The sequence below is a fragment of the Dipteris shenzhenensis genome, chromosome 22 (assembly GCF_047967505.1).
Source record: "Dipteris shenzhenensis isolate YYH24624 ecotype China chromosome 22, Dip_SZ_1.0, whole genome shotgun sequence".
Lineage (NCBI taxonomy): Eukaryota > Viridiplantae > Streptophyta > Polypodiopsida > Gleicheniales > Dipteridaceae > Dipteris > Dipteris shenzhenensis.
The window spans coordinates 22840594-22865165 of NC_141617.1; the positions used below are offsets into that span (position 1 = coordinate 22840594).

Consider the following 24572-nt stretch of genomic DNA (forward strand, 5'->3'; position numbering starts at 1 on the left):
TTTTACGAGATCATATGTCTTCTCGACACTTGGATGTCCCACACACGGGCTATCATGGCATTATTGAATGACCCTCTACTTGAGATCATTCTGATTAGGTACTACTACCTTGCCATTTCGTTTCAGCATACCATCCCCAATGGTATATCTTGCACAGGTTTGGTCTTTTTTAGATGCCAAGTCATCCTTTTACCCGGGTTTAAGCACATAAGCCTTAGGCCAAAGGCTCTGGACGAACTCATCCACTTTTTGAGTTTTTCTAATCTTGGTTATTAAAGCACTCTGTAATACCGCGAAACTCATATTATGCAGAATGTGCAGCAACACATCATCAACTTTATTTTCCTTCCCTCTTCGGTGCCAAATTGTCATGTTAAACTCTTGCATGAGTTCTATCCCACCTAGCTTGGTGGCCTCTCAAGTTAGGCTGTTTACAAAAAATTTTCAGAGTATCATGATCTACATCTACGTAGAACTCTGAACCATACATATAATGCCTTCATGTTTTTAAAGCATGGACAACAGTGTACAACTCTAATTCATGGTTGGGCAATTTCGTTGAGAGGGAGAAAGCTTCTTGCTTTCAAAGGCTATTGGCCTTCCGTCTTGGAGGAGAATTGCTCCTACCGCTATGCCACAAGCATCAGTTTCTATGAAACACGGTTTTTGGGGATCAACAATAAAAGGTACTTTATCTGAGGTCAGATCAGTCAATGGTGATACTATCTCGAAATGTCCTTGGATATGCCTTCGATAAAATGGACGAATGCCAAGAATGATAGCAAAGCGGTCAAACTCTGAGGGATAGGCCAAGTCAGTATCGTAGCTACTTTCTTTGGATCAGTGGGTCTTTAGAAACCCAGCATAGCTGCTTATGCTTGGGCACTGATGACGACATAAGTGTTGCTTTGCTTGCTAAGTATGTCTTTCTTTTGTTTTTCATAAGAGTTTTTGTTTACCTATTTTTTCTTCTGTTTTATTTTTTGTGTAAATTTTTGGTCTTTAGAACAACAAAAAATCTAAATTTGTATGATTGGACTTATTCTAGTCTGACAAAGGTATACTTTCTTTGGACTTATTCTAGTCTGACAAAGGTATACTTTCTTTGGATCCATTTCCACCCCTCAGGAGTAATAATGAATCCCAAATATTTAAGTCTTGCCATGCATAGCGCAGTTTTCTTTTTATTTACATAGAGACTGGCTTTCCTCAAAATACCGAACACTATTCGTAAGTGTTCATGATGCTCAACAATACTTTTAAGAATATTGTCAATAAAATGTACTACAAACTTTTCGATATACGGGCGTAGTAAATCACTCATAAGCATGACAAACGTAGCTGGAGCATTGGCAAGTCCAAACGGCATTACCAAAAACTCGTAATGTTCAAACCTACTTGTAAAAGCGGTTTTGTGCATATCCTCGGGAGTCGGCTCTAATCCGGATCTGATGGTAGCCACACTTAAGATGGATCTTACTGAAAACTATGCCTTCATGTAATGCATCTAGCAAGTCGTCAATCCGAGCCATCGGATACCTGTGCTTAACAATGTTATTGTTCATTGCTCTGTAATCTATACAGAGACAAAAAGTATCATATTTCTTTTTCTTCAATATCACTGGCGAAGCAAAAGGTGAAAGAAAGAAAGAAAGTTTATTAAAGTCTTCAGAAGACCGATGGGTCTATGAGACTGTGAAAAAAACTTGATACAAATCCAGCTAGAGGGATGGAGCTATTAACTGAGCATCCACACCCATACAGAACCAGAAAAATTGTATCGTACATAATCACATCAAACAATAATAATAATCATCTACAGCATAACCATCCTCCATTGCCGTCATAAGACAGAATGAAGTGTACTCCAGGAAAATGTGGCCCCTCCCCTTGTCAAGAGTGAGGGAGTGATAGCATGAAATCAGATATGGAGTGCTGTCAGTCCTCAGTGGGTGTAGTCCTACGCTGTCTCCTGGTCACAGCTCTGCGTCTGACGAGGGTGACCGTCACACCTGTCGGCGGTTTGGCTCCCACTCTGAACATGGATGGAATGTCCCTAAGTGTAATCTATGCACCAACCCTCTGCCTGAGCTGTTGTGTCACGATCATGTCTAAGACCTGTAGAGTGGGCATCTGTGTGATCCGGCTGAAAGAACTTAGTGATCATGCTCTGAGATGATGAGTCCAAATGGGTCTGCTCCTCATGTCTTTGAGATCGGAGTAGGTGCTAGCTGTCTCGTGAATGGACACGGCCAGGCATCTCTGATCTGGATAAGAGAGAAAACGGGATAACACCCTAGAACTATATCTGAATAGACAATAAAATCACCCCCTGATCTCATAGTAAACAAGCATCTGAAGATGAAATGTTTCTCCGACTCAACCTCCTGTAGGCTACACAGTTTACAAATGCGCTCCTTTCTAGGTAGATCCTTTGCTTAGCCACTCTCAATGCGGAGCCTATGTGAAGAGACCCGAATTTGCCCAATGGAGATTCTCAATGAATGGGGTAAGTGAATCCGTGTATACCTTGGTGGGTCAATAAACCCCTTATCCGAGATATGTAGGCGATGATCTCTGTAGAAGCTAAGCTTCACAGGGAGCTCAGCCGGTTCCAACCAGGTCCAAAATGTCAGAAATTGGGCTGAATTTGCCCCAGCTTGAGGTATTCCTCCAGTTGCCTTCACACCTCAGCTTCTTCAGTAAAACTTAATCTATAGGGACGCCTATTTATAGGTTTTGCCCTCGGCATAAGTTCAATCTTAGGTTAAATATTATGCTCTGGAGGTAAACCATAAGGCAACTTATCCCTAAAACAACTCTTCTGCAATTTGATCAGCCAGCTATGCCATATCCCCAGCTTGACAATCAGAGAACTCCAGTTGCCTTCGCACCTCAACTTCTTCAGTAAAACTTAATTTATAGTGAGGCCTATTTATAGGTTTTGCCCCCATCATAAGTTCAATCTTATGTTGAACATTCCGCTTTTGCAAGTAAACCATAAAGCAACTCATCTCTAAAACAATCAAAGATCTCCTCTGCAATTTGATCAGCCAGCTTGGCCATCTCCCCATCTTGGGTACCATCAGTGCTAGTCGACGGACCGTCAATTGACTCTACCGATGCTGAATAAAGAAACTAAAACTCTTCCTGAGTTTTTCAAACTTCCATCTTAAAAACTAACAGTCCCTGAGGCAAATCCTTGTCACCTCGTAAGACATATAGCACACTCTTAATCTTGAAGTGATAAATGTGCTTTTTCCAATCAATGGCTGGATTCTTCTTAGAATGCCAAGCCTTTCGTAGGGCTATGTCTGCGTGAGCAAGTCTGGTCATTTCAAATTCCAGCTTCTCCGCATAGTCCTGATTCCGAAGTTCCCACCGGGTAACCCTTTGATCCCATACTTCAGTTGAACTTCCATATGCCATCCTGACCATATATGCATAGTCAAATGGACTGATCTTTAATTTCAGCCTTTTTACGAGCTTGGTCAAACAGCACAATGACGTCATGATTGGCCACTTGCCCTGTCATCTTAGCTCCATATCGCTAAAAGCTGTATACCCCGTTGCTGCGGGCTTAGATAGGATATTATTAGGTGCACTGTTTGTTAGAAATGACCCAACAGAGGGTACGCACAGCGGAAGATTGATAGAATAGCCAAGGAGTTCACACAGCGTGGTGTGGGGTGTGGAATCACAAACTTCTTAACTTAATGTGGATAGAATAGATGTGCAGACTCATCAATAGACAATGAACCAGCCAGATAGAGAAGCCACCAAATAATATATTTCCGTCCAAAGCTATGGACTCCAGCCCGCGTGCTCGACCTCGAGCTTAAGTAGACTTTCCGTCCAGATCACAACACCTTGCTGCCCTAGAAGACAGCCAAGGTCCAGCCTCTAGGGAACTCAGTCTGCAGCACACCTTTCACTCTACTTCACCCCTAGTGTGAGGCCCAAGGGAGTGGCTTCTGGCTGCTCCTGCTCTTGCTGGATGGTTGGATGAATTATGAGGCCCAGGGCCTCTCTTTTTATAGGCCCAAGGCCTGCTGCAAAAAACTGACCAGCAGCATCATTCTGGCCGACCCAAACAGGCCGACCAGTCTGCTGCTAAAACCCCAAGGGGCTCTCAAAACAAGGGCCTTTGGCCCTCTATTCCATGCAGGGAATCAGCCCCTAGGTCTGCCATGTGCTGGCCTGGTTGGCTGGCTCCAACCAGCCCTATCCAGTGGCTGACCCAGCTCCTGCTCCCCCCCGCCATGCCTATGCCATGCTGCAGCCCTTTGCTGGCACCATGTCCTTCCCGTAGACCTGCTGTGTGTACCCATACAGGTACGTACCATTGCTGACATCATCGCACCTTTGTTCCAAGCTGGAGATGCTGCGCAGTCTGCTCTGCTCTGTCCCCTGGCCATTCTCTGCCAGATCTGCCCCCGAGGCAAGCTTCCTTCTGCCAGGTACTGTAGCCCTTGTTAGGCGTAGAGCTATGACTAGGAGACATCATAGGACCGCACCCTCGAGTGGCCGACAGCACTCTATCGCCGATTTCCTACCTCCAGTGCCTCATCCACCTATGATGTCCTGATGAGGATGATGATGATGATGTGACTGATTTGTAGTTCGATCACCGACATGACTATGTTGTACTTAATACTTAGAACTATCATTCTCCATTATTTTTACATTTTGCATTGGTGTGGATGCTCGTTTAGTAGCTCCACCCTCACAGCTTGATTGTACCAGGGTTTCACAATCTCATAGACCCATCGGTCTTCCGAAGACTTCAATAAACTTTCTTTCTTTCTTTCTTTCTCCTCTCTTTGTGTGAGGTGCTGCCCATGTGGCATCCCCCTCCCTCTCTCTTTTCTTTTTCACACATGGCAGCCATGCTGCTGCTCATGTGTCAGTCTCTCAAACCCTAGGTTCACCCCCCCCATGCTCTCCTCATATGGGCTTACAGATGGGGAGGTGACCTTTCCAACATTGTTTACTAACGTAGCAACAGACACACACGATAAAATAGGTACTGACTTATCCCGCTAATGAAACAAAGAGATAACAATTCACTGACAATCACGGGCGTTGGCCCTTGTACTACCCACCCAGCCAAATCTTTGTGATAGCAAGTTTGATTGATTCTCACGTGTGCTCTTCTTGCATGCTACACACAAAGGCCACAATTCCCTAGATGATTCTACTCGCCACATGTCACATTTCTAGGATCATCCTTGAGTGCACCATTTACCCCTCTCTTGGAGTACCTTTAATTCTGTTTGCCCCTTGGTAATTACATATTTTGGTGCACCTAGGCCCATGACCTTTAGAACCATCTAGTTAGTGCCAAACCACCCACACCAAAGACCTTGACATCAACTGCTTTGACCATATGCACAATAAATATATTACATAAGTTGGTCCTCTAAAGGAGAAGGTCAACTGACCCTTCCAAGGTCATGTTACCTCAACTAAAGGTCATGTCACTTCAACTAGAGCATAACAATAGCCTTGTACCAAGAGCATTTTCTCCATCTGAACAACCTGCAGACTCACAAATTCTATGTAATATGGATCACCATGGGCCAAGCTCCTTTGCAAGCATTAGATGTAGAAAAGGTGTCATGTAGGCATATTCTATATCAGGGCCTTAAATAGGCAAAGGACCAGCCTCTAGTTGGCATGTTGAGGTCATCTAGTAGGGCTGCTGACATGGTCAGCTGCAGACCCAGGTCCGTTAGTTTGAGGGTGAGTTGGAGAGATTTTGGTTTGCTGAACCCTAGGGCGTAGGCGCAGTTGGCCATTGTGGGGCATCTAGCGGTCATTTTGGTAGTTCATTCTGCAGCAAAAGCAAGAGCCTTCGGGTACAACAATGTGCAGGTACAATAGCATCTATGAGTGCATAGAAGGGGAGCATGGCCCAAGCACCTTGCATAGGCATGCGTGTAGAATAGGTATCATGTAGGCATATACTATAGCAAGGCCTTAAATAAGCTGAGGAGCAGCCTCTAGTCGGCATGTTCAGGTCATGCAGTAGGGCTGCTGACCCAGGTAGAGTTAGTTGGAGGGTCAGTTGGCCAGATTTGGCTGGCTGAACCCTAGGCCCAGTTGGGCATTTTGGGGCATCTAGTGGTCATTTTGGTAGTTCATTCTGCAGCAAATTTATGAGCCTTCAGGGCACAACAATGTGCAGGTACAAGAGCATCTGTTAGTGCATAAAAGGGGAGCAAGGGAGCTCATCCTTGGTAGCTACTGAAGTTACTGAAGGCACGTGGCAGATAGTAGGAAGGTTAGTGGTGAATAACCTGTTGGGGTTGTTTCGTACACTCCTCAAGATCACCCCTGAGCTAAAGGTCGGGCAACCTCGGACCATAGTCCATCCAAGGTAAGACTGCGTCCCCATACCATGCAGCCCCATCTGTGCATAGATGTCATTAGGGAGACACAGGCCTGGACGGGCTCTCAACCTAGTTGGTACTTTGGGGAGGCCTCACTCCCCAGAATGACCCAAGTGGGTAATGGCTCTAACTTATATAGAAGCAGGGTGTCTTCGGTGTCTCAAGCCTAAGACTACCCTTACTTTACCAAGGGCACCATGTGTCCTAACTGTCCCAAGGTTAGAACAAGTGACGATAGGTTAACCTGACCTCCGTAACACGAGCCACGTTATGCCCATCCATGGACATAATATTATTGTGTCACACTCATTTATGACTGTGTATGAGATGATAACTTTTATACTTGAAACTCCATTTGTTAGCTGCAGTTATAAATGTTTTAGCCCTCCTGAGCTTTGACCTTGTGGTCTTTGACTATAAGGGATACTATCAAGCTTTGAGCATGTGATATTTCACTCGGCTTTATTCATTATTTATTTTCCAGTTCGAAAGAACAAGTGGTCAAAGCTTAAGAGGGCTGACGTGGTCGTAACTGCAGTTAACATGTGGATTTTAAAAATTTCTCATGGGGAGTGAAAGTGAACAAATCTATGTTTGTCAAGTGACATCACCTTCCATCGGTCCCTTTTGAAGGAATAAGATAAACTTGATTTTAAATGATTCCATATGATTGGTGGGGTTGCATTTTTTGTGAAGACCACTCCACCTTATTCTGGTGTTTTTAAAATGATGCTGTTGTATAGAAACCATGTCCACAAGGAATTGAGGGTGGGTTGTGTTTTACCTGACAAAAGCTCTTCAGGGTGATCTTTAAAAGTGATGTCTTGGATGATTGATACTAGTTATTTGGATTTTTGAAGTAACTTGCTTTCTCTAGTTGGTCGTTGCAAGCATGCTCAACTAACCTTTTGTATCGTTTATTTTATACGATAGAAATCTTTCATACCATGGGGTGTATGCATCATATATTATATAAAGGTGTTGCACCTTGTTGGAAACATTTCAATGCACACGTTCATACTCTGCCTACAAATGTTGTTGAGCATTAGATCACACTCTTATCTGCATTGCAGCACGGGTTGAATTGTCAGTACAAGTTTTTTGGACCACTTTACAAGTATTGTCTGAGTTGTAGATCTAAATATCGTGTAAGTCTGTGCATGGCTAGCTAACTACTTGTCAAATTTGTGGTTTCAAACATTCTCAGGAGGAAAGGCATTAGTCTGTAGGTGTTGGTCTGAGCATTGATGGGTGCTTTGTCTTGAAGCATAGAGCTCATCTTTGATCTCGTGTCCACTCTTGTCAAATGGTGTGAAATAGGCTGCTTTATTTAGGTTATTCATCTGCTTGTTGTTAGTCCCAAGTGAAAGCGTGTTAACATTGGGGCTTCCTGTTGAGGAGATATTTCTTATAAACTGATCGTGGAATGTTTTGGAATCTGCAGTAGCTGAGGGTTATTGGTTGAAGCAGATTGGAAGCTCCTCTTATGCAGGTAAAATGTTAAATCTCTGCAATGTTTAGTTCAATCTGAAAAGAACTCGAGTTGCCACAGAATTTAAAAGAACTTCAAGATGATGGCACACCCAAAGAGCTTATTCTTTGAGCAATATATCCAGGTGGTATCAGCAATACGAAGTTGTTGAGAATCCCAGAATTCTTCTTTGCATGCATGCACTCCATTATTGGCATAGTTCCAACCAAACGTTTGAAGTAGGAAACATTTTCAAAGATCGATTGGGGGTCCCAAAGTAGCCCATTTTTAAGTTCCTTGCTCTCTTTTTTGGGGGGTTCCTTTGTGTACCCTTGGTTTTGTTTGAATTCTAAAATAATTTCTAATTTCTGTAATAGAAACATCCACTGCCCTCGAAATGGGAACAAGATATCCAAGAAAATCATTTACTCTTAATTTGTTTGAAGTCGCTTACAAACTCCCTTTCTCCCTTTGTTCTTTTACTTGTTTATAAAATTTTTAATTTGTAAAATTGGATGTATTATAGTCTTATGAAGTTATAAACAAGATGTACAACAAAACATGTAGCAGCAGTCCAAAATTCAGCAGCCAAATAAATGGAATGTGAAAATATATGTGCTGGAAAACAGCTCCAAGTAATGGCACTTGCCTGCACGATATTGTTGATGATCTCTCAAGTGTATCAAGCAGCCTCTTTATGGCTCTATTGCTCTGCGCTAGCCCAGCTTACAAAGAGGGGGGTGTGGTTAGCAGCGGGCTTGTTTGATCATGGATCATTTGCCCCAGGCAGGCTTGGTCTTAAATATTGTCCTGACTACTCAAAATTTAAACATGACTTCTACAATTGACGTGAAATATATTCTTTTGACACTTCCACCCATTCTAGACTTGTGAAAAACACATATAGAGATAGGTTTGATTTCTTAGCTAGATCAATTTGAACTTCATGATTTTGGGGAAGGTTCTAATAGATGATGTAGTTTTAAGTCAATATTAGTTTGATACACATTACACAAATAACATTATGTTGGTTGTGAAGACATCTTAGGAGAAAACATATTTGCAACCCTCTACCACCCAAGTAATCTATGTTATCTAAACTATTCATAGTAGTAGTATGCTTTATATAGGTCAGACTTATCATACTGCTTTCTTTTTCGTTTTCAAGAGCTTGTCAAGGAAGCTAGGAAAGTTCATAAAAACGATTCTTTGATTGGAAATTTGAAACCGTTCTATGCAACAATGGAAAATTTTTGGTTTTGAATTCTTTTGTTGTTTTCCTATTGAGCATGTAGAAGGACAAATTGCTAGCGCAAAAGATTTTCTCAAGCTAGTGGAATGTGCCTACAATAGTGCTAAGCATACAGCTATTGGCTATAGTCCGTTTATGCTTATGTATGGATATCAACCCTGGTCTCCTGTGATGGTTAGATTGAAAGGTATACAGGTAGATGTGGCTAAGAATTTCTTGCTGGATATGCAAGACATGTTAATGACAGCATGGGAATCTATCAGGAGTGCTCAGGATAGAACACGGTTGTATGCTGATAGATGCGTTTGCCCAGAGAGTTTTCTGAGGGAAAGCGTGTATACTTGCGAATACCAAAGGGTTCAAAGATGTTATAGACGGGTTTGGTAGAAAAGCTATCCCCTAGGTACTGTGGACCCTTCTTGATCTTGAAAAATATTATTGAGGTTGCATATAAACTAGAATTGCCTGTAGATGTGCAAGTTCACCCTATCTTTCATCTCAGTTCACTGAAAGAGGTGCTAGGTGCTGGAGAGTCTCGTTTTGCCCAAGGAACCTGTGGAAGTTGGGGATTTGACCTTTATTCCATATGAACTTGAAAGAGTTGTCAATTTCAAGGAAGGGAAACCTAGGAGTAAGTTAATTCTGGAGTTCAAAGTTAAGTGGAAGGATAGGTTTGAAGAGGACTCAACTTGGTAGTCAATTGCTAGTTTGTAGAAGAACTTCCCAGTTTCGTGTAAAAGTAAATGCTTGAAAGAGGAGAAGAATGTTATGTACCTAGACCCTAGGATTAAGGGAAGCAGGCTAACATGGGACTAGAGGACTTGGAACACTAGCAAAAGGCCAGTTGCCTATATTTAGCCAAGATGCTTTCTGTAAAGCGGGATGCTCTTCTATATAAGAGTGGCAAGGCTACTGTGTTGGTATTCTCTGTGCACACACCACTGTATGGTCTAGTCTGGATCTTGAGCCTAGAATCCTGCCTTCTACATGGCGGACAATGAGATGCTGTGCCGATGGTTCCTTAGAGTGGGTTCTGGTGGTATGGGATGCCAGAGCTATAGGCATGGGCTTGTGGGTGCTCGGGGTGGCTGGGGGGTGAGTTGCCTCTTGATTATCCTCGTTTTTGGCTGACTGTAGTTTTGGATTGTGTTAAGGGTTAGATTCTGAAGGGGATTCGATACTAAGCTTGGTTGTGAGCTAGAGGTACATGCTCAGTTTATCCAATATTGCCAATGTCTGAGCTAGTGGTACATGAGGCTCTTGATATAGCAATACTTTGGCTGGTCTATCCCCTCTACTGCTAGCCGAATGGGCTGATAGACAGCACATTGGGGTCCATAAATGACTCAACTAGGGTCTGCAAACAGCCTGACCAGGTCTGTCCCAAACAACCGGGCTATGTGACTTGGCTGGCATGGTCTGTGGCATATTTGCACCAGTCCTGGCCCAATCAGTGGTTTATATAAGGTGTTCCACCCAGCTCTTTGCTGGGGTTCTCTAGCCAGGCATGGCACCCAAGTTAGGGCTCATTGATACCCCCAATCTTGGACATACTCCATGACAGTCCCATGTGCACTGTTCCAACCCAACCGAGGGTTCCAATGAAACCCAAGATGGATGTACAGTTACTATTGATGTGGCAGCCGATTATGCTACTGCATGGTTTTTTCAATGCTGCCTATGTGGCAGTTCACACAGCATCCCACATGTGCACTTCACAGACGATAAAACTGTGCCTCCAACTGACATGGCCCCCCATGAATCAAGAACAGCCTGGTTCCTATGGGCACCATGCATCATAATAGAGTTTTGCGCAACCAAGTAGACAGCCAAATAGACGTATATATCAAGCTCCAAGTAGGATAGATCAAGTACAAAATATGGCACTCTGTGATTGCCTGCTCAGATCTGAAAAGGGTGGCAGATCTGCTTGTTGGGATTATAGGGGTCATCCCCTCCTGTGAGCCCCCAAATGAGGAGGACATGGGGGAGGTGTACCACCAGCATGTCTGGGACAAAAGAGAGGCCACGTGGATAGATCTAATTGGCAGATCTGAGTGTGCATTGATCTGCCATGTAGGCGGTGTATGGAGCTGCTGCAGCGGGGGTCCGTCGGTTGTAGGTGTTTGAAAGCCTTTTCCATGGCCACCTTCATGCCTTCCCCACTTGGCACTTAGGGGGGAAACAACTCCTACTAAAAGCTCCAAATGAATGTGAAAAGAAATAGTATATCTTGCTGTCTTTTAACAGAAAATGATTATCGTCGCTCGATGAAGTGACGGAAATTGAGATTTCTATCGATGGAATTGTGTCGACCTCTTTTGGATTTCGTTTTTGAGAGAGAAAGAAAGTTTATTATAAGTCTTCGGAAGACCAAAGGGTCGATGAGACTTCAAGAAACCTAGGGGTGGAGCCACTAAGCGGGCATCAACACCATGATGAGTACAAAGAAAAATCCATAATCATGATTATAATGGCACCAATACATAAGGAAAAGCTTTTGTTGGGATATCTCAAGGTGTATGCCTCAGGCACACCTTGGTTTCTATGTGTGAGTGCTAGAGGCACACAGTTAGGTGCCCATAAGCACAGTTAGGTGGTGGAAAGCCACATAGGATGATTGAGAGAATCTAGGAGCAGATTGAGGAGATGATTGTGGAGCTCTGAAGTCATCAGTGATGTCAGTGAGCATGTAAGAGGTGCCTACATAAGGACCTCACTCTTCTTCATTCTATATGCAAGTATTCTGAATTTGTGTCCACTCTACTCTTTCCTTTCAGTTTACCAACATGGTATCAGAGCCATTTGATCCCCCTTGATCCCATTTCTGCCACATCATCATCTTCTTCTCCATCTTCTTCTTCACCATCTCTTCCTCTTCTTCCCAAAATTTGCTTAAGCCTGTTCTCCTCCGTTTCTCTGCCATTCTCCACGCCCTTCCTGCTGGAGATACACCTCGAAGGGGCGAACCCCTGGCTGCAAGGAATTGAAGAATCACTGCCTCGTTTCGTCGCCATTTCACACAGATCGTCGACCCTTCTTCCTGCATTTTCTCTTAGAATGCTCCATGCTTCTCTAATTCCTTTCAGAGGGAGCTTGTCCATACCTAGAGCTATCCTGTGCTGAAATCTGAGCAGCAATGGCTGCATGTTCAAGCTGAAAACAGAGAAAAACCAGTCGAAAATGGAGAGACAAGCTATGGCGCCCTGACGTGATTTTGCGCCCTTTCTCCTCAGTGGACCTTCTGTGGTATATAAGCTCTCTTTTGCCTCAGAAACCCCCTTTTCCTTTGCTCTGAAGAGTGAGATACAAGCCCTCCAAGTTCAGTCTTTTGATTTTGACAGTTTTGACAAGTTTTTGAGAGTGATGCTACATAAGATGCTACTCTAGCATTTTTGAGTTTTTGAAGTTTTCAATAACATCAGTACAGCTGTGGCTTCAGCTTTGCTTTGAGTTGCTGTACTTGGTTTTGATTGGAAAGCTTTCATTTTAGCCACCTCTATGAAGCATGTAAGAAAAAGCATCATTGATTGAATTTTGGTCACTAGTCTTTGCTACATTAAATGCTTATATTTGGAAGCCTTTCAGTTGTTATTCTAGCCTTGTAAGAGAGAAGACACTGCCCAATACCTGGGTTAGACCCTCTCATGGCTACCATATTGAATATAGATAAGTTCAATGGAAAGGGCTTCCACACATGGCAGATGAAGGTGAAATTTGCATTGATGAGGGAAAACCTCTAGGGACTTGTCAAACCGACTTCAACTTCTTCTTCTACAGCCTCCAATGCTGGAGAATCCTCAGCTCTGACACTCCCTGCAAGGGATCCTGCTAGAGAGGAGAAAGCATATGGTATCATTGCTCTTGCTTCAAGAGATGATTATATTCATCACATCTCTGACTTAGAGTCTCCTTCAGAAGCTTGGCAGAAGCTTGACATGATTTTTGGTGCTAGCTCTCACATCTCTAAATTATCACTTAAAATCTCTTTCATTGAATTGAAGATGGTTAGTGGCACTCCTTTGGCAGCCCATGTCAATTACATGCGGAGTCTTTTGACTTAACTTGCTTCTATCAACTCTCCTATCACTATAGATGATGCTATGGCAGTGTTGCTTAAGAGTATGCCTGAAGATTATGATCATATTGTTACCACTTTGAAAAATCTTCCTAATCCTTATCTTAAAGCTATTATCTCTGCTCTCCAAGAAGAAGAAAGACAAATGGAGCTCAGGAAAGGCAATGACACAGCTTATGCTGTAAAAATCCAAAAGGGCAAGTTTACACCTTGCAATCATTGTGGAAAGACAAATCACCTTTCAAAGGACTGCTTCAAAATCAATCTATGCAAACACCGTGGCAAAAACAATCATCATGAGAAGTTTAGCAGAGCCAAAGCAAAGACAGAAAATGCCAATCTACTTTCAGTTGATGTGCCTCCACAAGATGCGGCATCCTTTGAAGATTATGCATTTTAAATCATCTCTATGTATGCTCCAGATCTCTCTTTTTATGTTGAGTCAAGGTACTCAGCCTGGATAGTCCTCCAAAATGAATGAAATAAACTATTGTGTTTTGTGTGTTTTGTAAACACCTCTGGTCACCTTATGATGTAGGCCATGTGTGTGTGTTTTGCTCCATGGTACCTCCTGCAGACATTGTGTGCATGTACATGCAGGGGAGATAACCATTGGAAGGTCTTTTTGTATCCCTTTTGTTTACCTTACACCCATGGGAACCCTTGCTAGCTTGAGATCCTAGCCATTGATAGATCCATGACCACCATGAGATGGCATGAGACACCTTGTGCTAGCTGTATCCTTGACGTAGCCTGAGGCATTCCCTTGAGGGGGGGTTTGTTGGGATATCTCAAGGTGTATGCCTCAGGCACACCTTGGTTTCTATGTGTGAGTGCTAGAGGCACAGTTAGGTGCCCATAAGCACAGTTAGGTGGTGGAAAGCCACATAGGATGATTGAGAGAATCTAGGAGCAGATTGAGGAGATGATTGTGGAGCTCTGAAGTCATCAGTGATGTCAGTGAGCATGTAAGAGGTGCCCACATAAGGACCTCACTCTTCTTCATTCTATATGCAAGTATTCTGAATTTGTGTCCACTCTACTCTTTCCTTTCAGTTTACCAACACTTTGAGGGTGAGGCATCAATCTTGGAAGGGGGTGTCAGTGCGCGTGGCTGTTGTGGTGGCATGAAACTTGTGATGGAGCGCTGGCAGCTGACAGCCCGCTGTGGTCTCTGGGCTTTGGTTCTTCTGCGAACAAGCGCCCCTGTGGGTCGTGTCTCTGGTTTTGTAAGCATGGAAGGAAGGTCCCCCAATGCGATTTGGTCCGTTGCACTGGCGAGTCTGTGCCATTTCTTTCTTGTCTGAGCTGACCTGAGTAGTGATCATCACTTCAACCGTGAAGACAATGTTGGAATTATAGATATAATTCAGCAGTGACCAATGTAATATAATAAGTTAGTTAGGGGCACTTTTCCCTCATTTAGAGGTTTTTCCCCCTAACTGCAGTTAGTTCACTAACTATGGTTAGTGACTACTAAGGTTTTGTCACTAGGACAAAACCTTATCCTACTCACTTTGTGTTGTACTCTTTACACTCTATTCTATTGCAACTACAGCTTCCAAGCTTTCGACTCTCTCACTCCCTCTAGCTCTCACTCTCTCCCTATCCTTCATTTGGTATCAGAGCAGGTCCAAGAGCTTTGTGCTCCTTGCTCCCTTCAGTTCCAACACTCAGCCTCGACTTTCAGCCTGCGCCAATCTGTCCGTACAGTCCGTACGACTGTACGGAATTCTGACGCCAAGTGTCGTCCTTTGCGTGCATCGCCGTACAAGTGGCGCCATTGACGTACATCGCCGTACACGTGCTCGCCGTACAATTTCGCCTGCCGTACAGCTCCAAGCTTCCGTACATCGACGTACCACATCCGTACAGGCGTCCGTGCAGCTCCGAAAAGGCGTCCGTCCATTTCCGTACCGGCGTTCGTACATTTCCGTACCGGCGTGCTTACATTTCCGTACAGGCGCCCGTGCAGCTCCGTAAAGGTGTCCGTACATCTCCGTACAGTCTGTTTTGTCTGTCGCAGGAGCATCGGTATACTCCACCGTACTGCCGTACACACTGATCGTACAGTTCGTACAGTCTGTCCTTGCAGCTCTGCACCAGTCGCTGCCAGCCTCGGGTGTTCTTTGACAGGCTCATTCTTCAGAAAACTACAGTGTGGTGCAGTTGTTTTGGAGTAAATTTGGGGCATTTTGTAGATTGCAGCCATTGCAATCATTGGGCAAGTTTGGAGCTATATCAAGAGCAAAATTGCAGATATAGTCTGAAATTTGGGGCTTTTGTATTAAAATTGCAGATTTGGGGCTTTTAGCATTTTTACCCCTTTCTGGCTGCAATTTCTAGCCACAAATTGGGGCTTTTGTGTTTGGAGAGCATTTTTTGGAGTATTCAGTACATACTGCCTTTCTTGGAGTGTTTGGAACACTTTTGGCAGATTTTGGAGAGTGTTTTATGCTTGGACAGATTTCTGACAGCTCAAGTGCAGAAATCTAAGTTGCATATACAGCCCGTGCTTGGCTGTGTTTTTGGGAGTTGTGCATTTTATTCCCAGTAAGGGAATTCAGCTTTGTATCTGCTTCAATCTCTTTCTCAGATATGGCCCATCAAAATCAGAATGAGTTCCAGTTCGGTGGTCTTTCACAGGAAGACAAATTGGATGGTACCAACTACTCCCTCTGGAGTTTCATGGTACGTAATATTCTGATTTCTCGCAATTTATGGGATTATGTCAATGGGGATGAAATCCGACCAGCAGATATTGCACCTGCTACCCCTCCTCAGCAAGGAGGTGGAAGAGGTCGTGCACAAGGTGCAGCTGCAGGACAAGTTGTTGGTGCAGCTACAGTCAATACTCCTGAGCAAAAGAGATGGGATTCACGGGATGCCTTAGCCTTGTCATGCATCTCTCTTTCAGTGAAAAGATCAATCATTCCGCATATCCGGTCGTGTAAGACCTCCAGGGCAGCGTGGGATATTTTGGAAAGCATGTATGCAGCACGGAATGATGCCAGGGTATCTTTTTTAAAAAGAGAGTTGAGCAATACACATATGAAGGAGGGTGACTCCATGTCAGCCCACCTCACTAAGCTACAGGATCTCAGAGAGCAGTTGTTAAACATAGATGAAATTATTCATGATTCAGAGATGATTACAACCACTCTGAATTCTCTTCCTGAGTCTTATCTCAACTTTCACACTTCGCTGAATTTATCATTGAGGGGGGGTGCAAATCCTCTTTCTTTTCATGAGCTGATAGGACTTCTGCTTCAGGAAGAGCAGACCAGGAAAAATTTGGCTTCACGTGCAGGTGAACAAGCCATGCTCTCAAAATTCAAATCAAAAACAAAGGGACAGGCAAAAACAGCAACAAATCAGCCTTCCAATGGGTCAGGACAGCCTTCACAAAAGGCTAAAAGTGATGCAAGCAAGCCCAAAAAGACGGGTTTTTGTCACTACTGCAAAAAGCCAGGTCATCACATAGCAGAATGCAGGAAAAGGATTGCAAAGGAAAAGAAAAACAGCTCAGGAATGGCTGTTTCAGATTCAGCCCCTTGTGCATTTGACAGTGGGGATGCTGCAGCCAACTTTGTTGGTCAAGATTATGCCTTTTTATCTTGCATTTCTGATTCTAGGTTGGCTGTTCCAGATGCTCGGGATAGTACAGCCTCTTGCAGTGATGATACATATGCTTTTTTGACTTGCAGTTTTGACTCTTCTACAGATGCATCTGCTTTCAGTGTTGATGAAACACTGAACACATGGTATTTTGACAGCGGTGCATCCAAGCACATCACTTCGAGGAAGTGTCTTTTTACTTCCTTGCATCCACCTCCTGTTGGTAAGAAAGTCACTTGTGCCAACAATTCCTCATATTCAGTACGTGGCACAGGAGAAGTTGAGCTCACTGCAATTGATGGCTCAATTTTCAGACTTTCCGATGTCTTATATGTGCCTGGCATAACCAAAAATCTCCTTTCAGTGTCCACTCTTAATAGAGGGGGATTTCAGGTCATCTTTGAGGATGACAAATGTGCTGTCCGGGACAGGGAAGCTAACTATGCCTTAATGTTATCTGGCACTCTGCTGCGTGGGCTTTTTCAGCTTGATATTTTTCAGAAAAGAGCAGCTCATGCTTTGGCAATTTCTACCCCTACAGTTGCCATGCAAAATGCAGAATTATGGCATGCCAGATATGGCCACATGCATTACAACAGCTTAATGACACTTCAGAAATTTTCAATGGTTGATGCATTGCCACCTCTTGAGATACCTCCTCCACATGCCTGTGAAGGGTGCATTTTAGGTAAAATGCATAGATTTCCCTTCAAGAAGGATGGTTCAGTTAAAGCTGTTCGCAAATTGCAGCTTATACACAGTGATGTCTGTGGTCCCATGAGGACTCCTTCATTGGGTGGTCATCTCTACTTTGTCACATTTATTGATGACTACTCCAATTTTACTTGGGTTTATGGGCTGAAAAAGAAATCTGAAGTGTTCACAGTGTTTAAACACTTTTCAGCCATGGTTGAAAATGAAACCGGGCTCAAGATACAGACATTACGCACGGATAGAGGTGGGGAATACCTATCTGCAAAATTTGATGCTTTCCTCAAACAAAAGGGTATTGTGCATCAGCTCACAGTCAGGCTGACCCCTCAGCAAAATGGCAAAGCTGAGAGGAAAAATAGAACCCTCATGGAGATGGACAGATGTATGCTGAAAAGCAAACACATGCCTCATAAATTCTGGTTAGAGGGTTTGATGTGTGCCAATTACATTTTGAACAGGGCTCCCACTAAGGCTTTAAAAACAAAAACTCCTTTTGAGGTCTGGAATGACAGAAAGCCTTCAGTGGATCACTTCCGAGTCTTTGGATGCCTTGCCTATGCACATGTGCCAGTTGAATTTAGGCACAAATTGTCAGATAAAGCCATCAAATGCATATTTGTTGGATACAGTGCAGAAAGCAAGGGGTATCGTCTTTACAATCCTGCTACACGCAAAATCATTGTAAGTAGAGATGTGATATTTTCTGAAAATTCAGCTCACACTCAGGCTGATTTTCAAATGCCTTCACCTTCAGAAGATGTCTTTCAAGGGTTGCTACCCATTGCTTTGGGTTCCCTTGCTGATTTTTCTGATCCAAATCAGAATTTACAGCAACCTTCAAATGCTTCAGTTCCGCCACAGGATGTCATGCCTCCTCCACAGGCAGTGGAACAAGCGGTGCAGCAAGAAATTGCAGACATACATGCAGCAAAAACAGTCCCAAACTGGCTGTTACAGACTCTCCGGGAGAGTAAACTTGATGCTCCGTTACCTGGCAGGACTCGCAGTGCAGCAAGGCACATGGAAGGTGCTAATTCAGTGGAATCAGCATATGCAGGTACTCTCCTTGATGAAGAGGAGCTTGCCACATTTGAAGAGGCACAAGGTAATGTGCATTGGATGAATGCCATGCACGATGAGTTGCAGTCCATTGCAAAAAATCAGACTTGGGATGTTGTGGACTTGCCACAGGGTAAACATGCTATTGGCACACGATGGGTATTTAAAGTCAAACGGAAGCCAGATGGCTCCATTGACAGATATAAAGCCAGGCTGGTTGCTAAAGGCTATGCTCAGAAAAAGGGCATAGATTATGAGGAGACTTTTGCTCCTACATCCCGGATGACCACCATCCGATCAGTAATTGCAATGGCTGCACATTTTGAATGGAATATTCATCAGTTGGACATCAAAACAGCCTTCTTAAATGGGGACTTGCTGGAAGAGGTGTATGTCAAACCACCTCCGGGTTTTGGAATTACAGCAAATGCACTTCAAGTCTGCAAGCTTAATAAAGCTTTATATGGGCTGAAACAGGCCCCTCGTGCATGGTATGCCAAGATACATGCCTTTTTGACCAGCAAGGGGCTGCACAATAGTCCTACTGAGAGCACCCTCTACATCAAGATGGATGGGGGGGAAATATTAGTCATCCTTCTTTATGTTGATGACTTACTGCTCACAGGGTCCAATGACGACAAAATTGCAGATTTCAAAACTGATTTGCAGACCCACTTTGATATGTCAGATTTGGGGCTGCTTCACTTTTATTTGGGGATCCAGTTCTCTCATGAGAGACGTGGCACTGTTATGTCTCAGTCCAAGTATGTTCAGAAACTTTTGGACAGATTTAACATGCAAGAGTGTAAGCCCATATCTACTCCTATGGAACCGGGGCTGAAACTCACAATGCATGATGCAGGAGAATCAGTTGATGCCACACTTTACAGTCAAGCTGTTGGATGCCTCATATATCTCTGCAATACTAGGCCTGATATTCAGTTTGCAGTATCTCAGGTGAGCAGGTACATGCACAGCCCCAAAACTATGCATTGGCAGGCAGTTAAGCGCATCTTCCGTTATTTGCAAGGCACCAAGTCTTTTGGCTTACTATTTCCCAGGGGGGGTGACTTGCAGATGCATGCCTACAGTGATTCAGATTGGGCTGGTGATTATGACACTAGGCAGTCCACTAGTGGCAATTGTTTCTTTTTGGGAAAATCTTGCATTTCATGGCTGAGCAAGAAACAATCTACAGTGGCTACCTCATCATGTGAAGCTGAGTACAGGGCAGCTTTCACAGCAACAGTTGAATGTGTCTGGCTGAGACGCTTATTTGCTGATCTTCATCTGTCTTTGGAGGGTCCTTCTCCAATTCTCACTGATAGTCAGAGTGCCATTGCAGTGGCAAAGAATCCAGTGTTTCATGCTCGCACGAAGCACATTGAGGTTCACTATCACTACGTCAGAGAGAAGTTGCATGCAGGAGAGATCAGTATGATCTTTGTGTCCACACATGACAACGTTGTAGATATTTTCACTAAAGCACTACCATGTGAGAAGTTTGAGGCATTTCGCAGTGCCCTGAACTTATATCCGTTTGGTGATTGATCAGCCTTGTACATGACATTGGCACTGCAGGGGGGTGTTGGAATTATAGATATAATTCAGCAGTGACCAATGTAATATAATAAGTTAGTTAGGGGCACTTTTCCCTCATTTAGAGGTTTTTCCCCCTAACTGCAGTTAGTTCACTAACTATGGTTAGTGACTACTAAGGTTTTGTCACTAGGACAAAACCTTATCCTACTCACTTTGTGTTGTACTCTTTACACTCTATTCTATTGCAACTACAGCTTCCAAGCTTTCGACTCTCTCACTCCCTCTAGCTCTCACTCTCTCCCTATCCTTCAGACAAGTGTTGGTGCTGGTGGAGATGTGCTGCATTTTTCCATAACCTCTGCAATAATTTCTCGCTTGCCTTTGCTCTCCATCTCCTTCATCTTTCTTCCAAGAGCTGCAACCATAAGCCTCAGCTCTCTCACTTCTTTCTGTAGAAAGTATATTTGCTCCTGTGGATCAGATCCAATCCTCCACTTGTAGTGCACAGAGAGAGAGAGAGAGAGAGAGAGAGAGAGAGAGAGAATTGTTTCAAATTATTTCGTAAGTGTATTAGGAACGTTAATGTGGATTGCAATTGTGTAAAACATAATTTCAAGAATTCGACTTTCTGTGGATGAGTGTGCAGGCTCAGCATATCATGGATCACCATTGTTGCTTGCTGTACTGGGCCCTCTTACAGCCAGCAGGTGAAGGAATTTTCTTGTCAGCTTTTGGAAGAAGTAAACACGATGGCTTTCTGCATGGTAACAAGAGGGGTAGTGAACAAAATAGAAAGGGAAAGGATGAAATAATACAGAGTATTTCTTCTAGTACATATCGGATGGCATTTTAAGATTCTTATCAAACCCTGGTATAGCCTTGTGACATATGCTAACAAACAGGAATGTAATTGCAGAGCAGGAGGGCAGTCTGCTTTGGAGCTTACTTTGAGGCATTTTTCTTTCCCTGATAACTTGAGTGTTTATCTGACATTTTTGTGTGATTGGCTTCATATGTCTAGCATGGTACATCAAGTCAAGGTTCATTTCGCAAAAGTGGGGCTTTATTTCATTGGATGTCTTTCGAGTCTCACAGCCTTGGACTTCAGTTTGGTCTGTGTGTGTGCAGATTTTGTCACAGCTTCACTCTTGGCCGGGATCGCAAGATGCTTGCAATCTGCCCAGTCAAAGCAGTTTTCATTATTGGGTTTATCAAAGGTTGCTCTAATCGGTGGTATGCACATGTTCAAGAGTTTTACGTCAGTTGATTCCTAAGATGATGCTTTGTACTCCGAGGCATTTGAAAATATTTCTGTTTCAGATCATGCAGATTATGCAATAGGTTTTATCTGAATCTTGGGGCATGTGAAAGTTACGACAATGAACAAAGTGTGGAGTCTGAATATGTATAGATGTTCTATTTGGAGTCAATATTTGAATGTTTGACATGCTTTTCAGATATCACCATTTATTATTTGTGTTGTTGTGGTATAGGAAGTAAAGTAGTAACTTAGAGATTTCTAGCCTTGATTGAGAATTTATGTCCTTTATCTCCAGATTCTGAGAGAAACTCTGTATGAAGACTGTTGTATGGTTTTGTGCTTGTGTGTCCGTGTGCAGCTGAGGGTTTGCTTGTATGCTAGTCCTACTATACTATGTTTAAGCCTATCTTTCTATATGTATATGCATATCTACTTGTATATATATAGAAGCATGCATGCACGTGTGTGTGTGTATGTGTGTGTGTGTGAGAGAGAGAGAGAGAGACTCACGTGATGTATTTTCCCACATCCCGTTTTTTGGATTGTGATTCTGTAATATAAATCGACAAAATTTTCACCCCCCTCCCAAAAAAAAAAAACGTGTGTTGTTTGAGGGCGGGCAACAGGTTTTCCTCTAGCGAGTCCTACTTGGCATTTTTCCATCTGGGCAATTACTCGCGCATAGACATATTGCCTCGGCTGTTTGCCACCGATGTCTACATTCTGCTGAATCTGTGCCTCGCATTTTCTGGCACCGTCCACATACTTGTGATTTCCTCGCTCTCATTCATCAGGGACTTCGAGCGAGATTTCCTACTGTTACTTTTGGCAAGTTCTTCTGGTTATTTGGTTTTCATCCAGCTAGATAGGGTTTTGATTTATTTTTTGTTTGGGTGCGCTACTGGGCATTTTGGACTTTATGGATGGACAGAAATCATAGAGTCTTTGATGATCCTACTTTTCCATCTTTTGTTTTTTTCAAACGATCTCTATGGCAATCGTTTTATGATTGCTTTCAGACTCATTTGATTGACCATGATGTATATATGGCTTATATTGAGATTTTCAGCTAAGTAGTAGTTACTCCGCTTTTGGAGTACCTATGAATGTAATTATTTCACAGCAATAAAATATTATTCTCACAAAAAAAAAAGTGTTTGCCATGAGTAAGAAAAGACAGTTGGTTGAAACTTTTTTCGGCAAAAAGAGTTTATCAGCTTGGGCCCTGCACTCAGCCTTGTCCTTTGGGCATGCTCTTCTCCAGCATGCTTTTGTCCTGACTTCCAGACCTCAAACAGGTCTCAAGTTTTTAGCCTCCTACAGCTTAGTTTCACGAGATGCTTGATGCATGAACAGCAGCCACGACACTCTACTCAGTGGTGAGTCTGACCTAAGCTTTGATACTGTGTCAAAATGCAAAAAAGCATGACTTAACCACATTAACTCCATAGTGGCTGAATTTGCAGCCTTGTACTCTGCTTCACTAGGGGAAAGAGAGACTTGCTCTTGCTTCTTACTGAGCCATGAGATACAGGCTGAACCCAATGAGAAGCAATAGCCAGTAGTGGATCGTTTGGTGTCAATGTCCCCTGACCAATCTGAGTCGGTCAAACCACTCAGATTTGGATCGCAATCTGAAGCATAATGCAAGCCAAGAGAGAGAGTGCCATGGACATATCTGAGAACCCTCTTTCCTGCATTCCAATGTGTGATGGTGGGACAATCCATGAACTGGCTCAAAAGCCGTGTGGCATAGGCAAAATCAGGCCATGTGGAGCATAGATATATCAAATTGCCAACCAACTGCCTGTACAAAGTGCCATCAAACTTTTCAGCAGCATCATGCTTACTCAACTTGAGTCCCTTTTCCAATGGAGTAGCCACAGGCTTACAGTTCTCCATTTTAAATTTCTGCAACAACCGCTTCGAATACTTTGAAGGCCTCATGGGCCTATGAGACAAAAAAATCTGTCCAAATTTGATGCAAGTACAAGCCGTCATGGGCTGGTGCAGGGTGCAGTAAAACCCTTGCAATATTCTATGTATTTACAAAAAACTGACTCTAGTGCAAGGTACACAATTACCCTGGGGCTGAACATCACATAGCACAGGAGGAAATAGATATAGAATTGGGGAATAGTTGAGGATTTCCTCTTGGTGGGCACAAGTTTATCACGGTGGTGAGGCCCTCTGATGGGTCGAGAAAAGAAATGAGATGATTGTATTAAAGTCTGCGGGAGACCTGTGAGGATCTATGGGACTGGAAAAAAGACATGTACAAAATAGAAGGTCCAGGGAATCCCACACATAACTCCACTGGATAATAAAAAACGACGACAAACTGCACTACGGTATGTAAATTTTAAACATACCCAACTTAGTCTATAGTTTCTGAGATGACAAATCAAAATTACAAACATGCAGAAATAAAAAAGATGAGAAAACAAGTAATAGAGAGTATAGGCATATGTGATCTTGGAGAGGGCTGCACATCCACCCGCCCCCTGGTGGTCAATGCTTGCTCCTAGATGCTAGGAGTGTCTTCCTATGCGTCGCCAGAATGTAGCTCCAATTAGTCGTGCTGGGAGGGAGAGAAATGTCATTAGATCTTGTGGTACCACAGTCTGCATATCCTGTGCCGGTCTAATCGCCCCTGTCCATGTACCGGTCTCTACCTCTAGGTCATGGGAGCTGACTATAAATCTGCGAATAACATGTCTTTTGTACATGGAAATATTGCCTTTGAGGTACTGTTGCTCAGTGTAGGTTAGCATGGATGGGGTTGATCTCTTTCTTGTAGAACTTCATTTTCCCCTTACATCCTCTCCACAAAGTGTCCACCACTTTCTGCTAAACAAAGTGGCGAGAATTCTGCCCATTCACTTATTCGTTTCTCCAATAATTTAGAACAAGCGGTCTGTTGTCCTTTTGATGTGCTAAGGCATTTTAAGGTCAAATGAAACAACCAAGCTAACTTATAGCCCAAATGTCATGTGAAATGCAGTTTGTGTACATCTGAAGAACTATGAATCTGTGGTAATTCAAAAGGGACCACTCATAGGTCTTCAAGAACCACGTACTTATGGGATCCTTAAATATCTTATTTCCATATAGACGATTGAGGATGCCATCAATGAGCTGTCTTTTAAACTGTTTCTCAATTGTGATCTTATGAATAACTC

The 24572-nt window shown here is 43.3% G+C and overlaps 1 protein-coding gene across 4 annotated transcripts in view; it reads left to right on the forward strand.

Moving 5' to 3' along the window:
* The window catches only part of LOC147887885 (uncharacterized), a 35083-nt gene that overhangs the window by 3474 nt on the left and 7037 nt on the right, over positions 1 to 24572 (forward strand). For all 4 annotated transcript variants that reach the window (XM_087393394.1, XM_087393390.1, XM_087393392.1 and 1 more), the window contains exons 2-5: positions 7840 to 7887; positions 20776 to 20836; positions 21046 to 21081; positions 21238 to 21362. In XM_087393394.1, the coding sequence (XP_087249520.1) occupies positions 7840 to 7887; positions 20776 to 20836; positions 21046 to 21081; positions 21238 to 21362 (270 nt within the window). The remainder of the gene's footprint in view (positions 1 to 7839; positions 7888 to 20775; positions 20837 to 21045; positions 21082 to 21237; positions 21363 to 24572) is intronic.